The 6,899-nt window shown below is 39.3% G+C and overlaps 1 protein-coding gene across 1 annotated transcript in view; it reads right to left on the bottom strand.

Moving 5' to 3' along the window:
• Window positions 1-6,821, bottom strand: part of NHLRC2 (NHL repeat containing 2) — a 54,042-nt gene extending 47,221 nt beyond the window's left edge. Inside the window, exons 1-2 of the mRNA XM_080642455.1 lie at window positions 6,375-6,821; window positions 2,792-2,944 (exon numbers count right to left, since the gene is read on the bottom strand). Of these exons, the coding sequence (XP_080498581.1) occupies window positions 2,792-2,944; window positions 6,375-6,552 (331 nt within the window). The 5' untranslated portion in view covers window positions 6,553-6,821. The remainder of the gene's footprint in view (window positions 1-2,791; window positions 2,945-6,374) is intronic.
• Window positions 6,822-6,899: the final 78 nt, after the last annotated feature.

The raw sequence follows: 6,899 nt of genomic DNA on the forward strand, positions 1-6,899 counted from the left end.
TTAGCCCTAAGTGTCTTTTCCCTTTGCTGAATTCTCTGAGTCCTCCTAAACCTGGTGGTGGTGGTTTTAGGAATCCTGACACAAAATGAAATTACATATTGACTCATTAAAAAGTTTAGTTTCACTATAAAATAAAAAATGCATTTTCTAGTTTTTAATAAAGTATAAAACAGAAAAATAGTATGTGCTACAATGAGAATTCCAGCATTTATTCAGTTGTATTGTGGCATTTAGGTTTTTAGAAATCTAATTTAATTATATATTAACATATACCAAGTAATCACATTTTTAAAATATGCCAAGTTTTCCTAATTGTTTTCTTACAAAACAAGAATGCTTTTCCTTAGATAAAAGCCATTCTGCTAAATTTGGGTATTATATAATAACATACCATTAATGTATCCAGCATGAAAAGAAAAAGAAAAATTTAGAAACTCTCAAGTAGAAAAGGAAAGAAAACCACCAAGGCACCTGTTAGAGTAATATAAATATGAACTGAACTGTTAAGAATTAACAACAACCTTAGGGCATAACTATATTTTAAACAATGTTTGAAGACCAGACCACTCACTACTATTAAGTACAGTATCTTTTTACTTTAGACTTTGGCATTAAGATTTCTCATGTGCTACTGTAAGCGTGATATTGATCACCATTACGAACCTGACTTTAAAAGCTGTTTTACAGAGGAAGGAGACTGGGTATTAAATTGGAACTCTTTCATGGTGTTTTGAATTAATAAGCACTCCCTCACAAAGCTAAGCAATTGTGGCTTACTGATAAAATGAACTGAATATTCCATGGAATTTAAAATAGGTGGCCGAACATCACTTTTAATAACTATTAGCATTGCTGCAAGTATGTTCAGAAATGTATCAGATAGTAGTGAGACAAGACAGGCGCAAGAAAGCCAATGAAGTTAGCAACAGTTCACTAAACTTTGATGTAATTTCTGGGTATGCCTTCTTTTATGACTATGAATTGAAAAAATATCTTCTAAAATTAAAAAATTAAAAAAATTTATTTTTTTCAGATGTAGCATATTACTGAAATAATGTTCCTTTGAAATTATAATGTTGAGATCATTTAAAAAGTATTTTACTTTTCAGAAGTGGATTTGTATGTAAAAATAAGGTGTTAATTACAATGTGCTATAAAAAGAAGGTTTTCAATAAAGCGATAAATTACAAGGATCCATTCTAAGAATGTGTTCCAGGTATAGGGTTAACCAAGAAAGTTAACCAAATACAGTCTTTTAGGGGTAATCTTAGGTGTGGAAAAGGTTAACTCTGGGATTCTTAACCCAGTCTGTAGTGCCTCCCTAAAACTCAAATGTTGTTATGATGTGATCATTCTATTAAACAAACAACAACCTTTACTGTCTCTGTATCTTCAATGGAAGGAAAAGCCTAACTATTAAGAATGTTATACAAAGCCCTTCGGTACATGGTCCAAACCCAACCTACCTTCCTCTCCTTTCGCTTTTCCCAGGAGCTCCTACAATCTTGCCAAACTAAGCTATTTACCACTCCCCAAGAAACCCACACTTCCATGCTTTCCTGCTTGTTTATCTGTTGCTCCTCCACCTGTCCCATTCTCATTTTCAGCTGCACTGCTGCTCTTTCTCCCAGTTCCATCTAAATTGTCTCCTTCTCTGAGAAATCTTTTCCCAATGCTTGTAGGCAAAGTTAGTCCTTTCCTCGGGTTCCATAATGCTTTTCATTCAACTCTGATACATTGATACATATTTCCCCAGCAGTTAGCAGAGTAACTTACACATAACACATGTTCAATAAATGTATTTATTTACAGTTGCTTGAAGAAGACACACAGCATTCAAAACCTAGGAGATGAGATACTCACAGTTCTTAAATCAATCTAGATGAATTTCTGAAAACATGATTTAGCTACTGGGACTTTTGAGTTCTTAATAAATCCCGTTGTTTGGCAATTTCAAGATATAACCTATTACTTTAAAAGCAACTGAAGCTTCATTAGCACTGAAGATTATCTTTCACTCCTGTTTTTTAAGTTTCAAGAGGTCCTTCACCTTGCACATGTATACTCTCTTCTCATCTTTACTCACAAGATCATTGACTCTTTCTCCTTTTTATCCAAGAGAAGAGCTTTAGTTAATTTCAACCTAATTAAATGGAACCTTTAGTTTCATTTACCCCCATGCTCTCTTTTAGGAAAAAGTAAACAGAAAAAAAATTTCTGAAAAAATCTAAACTTCTAAAGAAAATATTAAGATTAATCTCTTACATCTTCAGAATTTGCAATACCATAAAAGAGGATTTCCTAGTGTGTTTTGGAAGATATTTTTCATAAAGCAGGTCAAAGAAAGAGCATCTATTATAGTATTCTGTATTCCACTGTTGTTCATGTCCATGTCATTCAAAATGAAAGGAAGAATAATCACATTTCCTATTCAGAACTTTAAACCTTTATATCACAGTTCTTGAGAAGAGTATAAAATCAGAGTCACACATTTAATTTTTTTATAGAACAAATTCAGGTAAATCTAGATATATAAAATTAACTTTTAAAAATACTTGATCCTGAGAAAAGTACATTATGTCCTATTTTTAGAGAAAAATCTACTAAATGCTGGTTCCAGTATCACTAAATTTAACTCTTCTGAAAAGGTACATGGAGTCCTTAATTCATAGATTAGAAATTACTTTTAGAATTACTGAAGTCCTGCCAAACATTCATTCGCCTATGAGGAAATGAGTCAGCTACTCTTCCAGTGTCTGGGTCTGCTAGGAACCAATGAAAGGGCAATTACCTTTATCAGAGTAGGTGTGTTCTAAGGCGTGGAGATCAGGCAGTAGGTGAATGCAGTTTATGCAGCAGTAGGTGAAGAAATCAAGGATGACCACTTTTCCACCCAGATCCTTGTAAACAGAAATAGGACCCTCCGTGTTCAGCCATTCTAACCCTGAAATTTACACGAAATAAATTATCATGACTAAAAGGACAATTTATCTAAAACTTCCACTAATATATGAACCACTTATTTTTTAGGAGAAGATGGGTGTGAGGAGAAGAGGAGGAATAAAATGGGAAAGAGGCTGTAATGGGGCAGCCCTGCAAATATAGCAAAGAAAAAGCTACCAAATTCTTTCAAAAACAGTGTAGCAGTCTGTGTAAGAAAGGAAGTAAGATCAACACATTTAGGTAAAAAACAAGAGGAAATATCAAATATTATTAAGCACACAATAAGGTACAAAAGGGCTACTGAAAATGAGTCAACCTTAAAAATAGCAAGACATGACTAAATATCAAAAAAGAGCAAAGTGTTCAAATCAAAGGTTAAACATACAAAATGCCTAAACCAATTTCATAAAAGAGCAGAAATGCTTGATTTGAAGGAGACCATAAATGCAAAATATTTTAAATGCAAAGTTAAGAAAAATACACTGTTACAGATTTCATGTAAGCAACATTAGTTTCCTTTCCTCCAAAGAAAAAGAAAATCTCATTAATCTGCACTTTTGCAATTCAGAATTTATAATTACTTGACCATCATTTACAATTTTAACTATGCACCATGAAGATAGACTTTGTTAACCTAACATTGAAAGTACTGCTTTTTGCCCTGGCCAGTGTGGCTCAGTTGGTTGGAGCATCATCCCATGCACTGAAGGTTGTGGGTTTGATTCCTGGTCAGGGCACATACCTAGATTGTGGGTTCGATCCCTGGTTGCATGCAAGAGGCAACTGATCAATCTTTCTCTCTCTACTTTCCTTTCTTTTGAAAAATCAATAATGAAAAAAAAGTAAAGCATCTTCATTTAACCAACTTAAGACAAAGATAATGAGTTTGTTGCTTATAAGTAAACTAGAGGCCCAATGCACGAAATTCGTGCAAGGGCCTTGGCCCCTGCCTGCCGCCGCAGCAGCCACCTCTGCTGCGGCCCCCACCTGCTGCAGCTTTGTCCAGAAGGAAGGATGTCTGGAAGGACATCCGGTCTAATTAGCATATTATGCTTTTATTATTATAGATAAATGCAGCTACTAAAACTATTAATTATACTTTTAAAGTGTAATTGACATACAATACTTAATTATATTTTAAAACAGGCATTTGGAAATATTTTATATAAACTGAAAGCTAGAGTTGGGTGGAGCCAGTGTATAATAAGATCTAGTGACTAATAACAGTAACTAGAGTTACTCAATTATAACAAAATCCTAAAAACAAACCAACAAAAAAATCAACAGACAGTAGGGGGGTGAGGGCATGTCCTGGGAAGTGGGAGCAGCCAGGGAGAGGTCAATGGGGGAAAAGGAGACATATGTAATGTACTTTAAACAATAAAGAATTTAAATTTAAAAAATTAAATTAAATTTTTAAAAAAACACCAAAAAATTGCTAATCAAATTACCACTTCTGCCAATTAATCCAACTTATTAAGGTTTTAGGGTGAACACTTCATTATCCATTTTAATAAAGTGTTAATTATATGCCAGATCAAGTTATTATATACAATTTCAAGTTAATTAATGTATATTTTATATCCCAGTTGCAAAATATTTATGAACCTGTCTTTTAAATTTTTTTTCTGTAAACAGTCAAGAGTGACTTATATTGAGGGCAGAGAAAGTATTATTACACGTCAGTTTTTGTGCTAAGTGCCTCTCAGGCTTAATAATATCATACATTTTATAAAAACAATGACAATAAATATAATTTTAAGAGCTGCTAACATTTACTGAACTCTCCTGTGAACTAAGAACTTTAGATATATGACCTCCAGTCTACGTAATAAACAGGAAAGGTAAATACTCATTCTATTTTGCAAGTGCGACATAGGCTTGGAGAAGTCAAGTCACTTGCTCAACGTCTGCAGCTAACAAATGGAATAACTGGGATTTAATCACAGGTCTGTCTGACCATCCATTATATCACACTAGTTCCCATAAACATGTGTTTCTTTTAAGAAATGAACAAAAACATACTATTTTTGAGACAGAGTTATGTTTATGACTTCTTGATATCAGTTTACTGATAAAGAAACCAAGAAAAGTCATCTCTAGCATTCTGTCCTCAGTAATCAGGTCCAGCAGAAAATCTGACTATGTCAAATACGAAGCTCCAATATTTTGTTACATTATTTACCAGTCAGAGGTCAAACCTGATGGTAATAAAATACACTCATTATAAATACAAAGTCCAGAAAATAAAAACACTAGCCTAAATCTTAGCTGATGGCCTGCTCTTATAACTGTATTACATAACTAACTTCTCACAAAGTTTTTAAAATATATCGTCTTTCAAAGTTTCTTTGATGGGATAAGCACTCATGTTCCCAAATTTTTGGTAAGAATTCCGCAGTATTTCCAATCCAGTATAGGATTAATAACAGAAAATAAAAAAGCACTTTTCAAGGTGGGAGCAAAAGGCCTGGAAAGACACACCAGACTGTTGCTGGAGGTAAAGTTCCGACAGACCTCCCTGGAGACACGGAACCCTGCCCCATCCACCCAATTAACTATACATGTGGTTTCAGTGTCCCGCCAGGAGACATGCCAACACCACCAGGCAAAACAATGACAGTCCGGACCAAAGAGGGGAAAGCAGGGTTTCATTTACCACAGCAAGATGTGCCTCGCACATAGCACTGCCTGGAGGTCCAGCTCCCTCGTGTTCCAAACGCTCACAGAGCCCGCCGGGAGTCGGACCTTGGAGATGGGCCACAACTGACTCCGATTTTTACAATAAGTTTCACGACTTGGAATGGAGACGTGTAGCGGAGCTAAGAAACCAGCCCATCTGGGGTCTTTTGCATCCCACCCTGGCAGAGAGTACCCGTTGTGAGGCCCTGGGCAAATTAACTTCGCTTTCCCGTGCCTCAGTGTCCTCAACAGTAAAACAGGACTCGTGAGAGCACCTCCATGAGTGGTAGGGAAGGCACAAAGAAGATAATTAAGATAATACCCCCGAACGGTTCGGAACTGTGTATCACATAAGAAGAGACTGATAAAACGCTAGCTAGGTTGGTGCAGAAAACGACGATGAAGATGCTGGGCAACCAGACGGAAAGGGCAGGGGGGCACAGGCATTTTGATCCCTGCCCACCGGGACCACTAAACATTCACGGCAGGTCGGTGGTTAACCGAAGGTCCGGACCCGGCTCAGGATACAGGACGGGCAGGCAGGCCCCGCCCTGCAGACACCCACCGGGCGCCGCCGCTTCGGGGCACCTGGGCAAGGCAGCGCCCGCGAACCTCGGCTCCGGCGGCGGGCCAGGCGCCCGGCACCACCCGCCGGGCACCACCCCGCCTCGCCCACCGCCTCGGGGGAGGGCGCGTCCCGAGGAAGGGGAGGATCCGGAGGGGTCCCCACCCCGAAGCCAGCCCCTCACCTTCCGGAAACTCGGGCACTGACAGGTCCTGCTCCCAGCCGTCCACCTTCTGCAGATACTGGTAGACCAGACTGTTCTTCTCCTCCTGGGTGACGGCGTCGAGTAGGGCGTACTCCAGCGAGGTCTGAGCCGGGAGCAGGCCCGCGAGGCTGCGGCTCCGGACGCCGGGCGCCGCCATGTTCCCTCCGGACGGTCCTGGGGCGGCCGCGCCGCGGGCCGCGGGCCGCGTTCCTCTGGGGACAGCGAGGCAGCTTTTCCCGTCCTGCGGTTTCAAAACGGCACATTCACCTTGCTCTCCTCCAGCCCCAGTCCACACTAAGGGCACTTTTTTCTGTTGTAAACATGCATTCAGACGCTCAAGTCCCTACAAAACGCAGCCAATTCTCGGCGCGTAATTAAACTACCGCCCTAAGCTGCCCCGCCCCTTCGAGCCCTCCGGCCACAGCCGAGGCTGGACGTTCGGAACGCCAGATTCGACAGGAAAAGACCTCGGGTAGCGTTCTAGAAGCTGGAAGAGAATCATTC

The sequence above is a fragment of the Plecotus auritus genome (genome assembly GCF_963455305.1).
Source record: "Plecotus auritus genome assembly, chromosome: 9".
NCBI classification, from domain to species: domain Eukaryota; kingdom Metazoa; phylum Chordata; class Mammalia; order Chiroptera; family Vespertilionidae; genus Plecotus; species Plecotus auritus.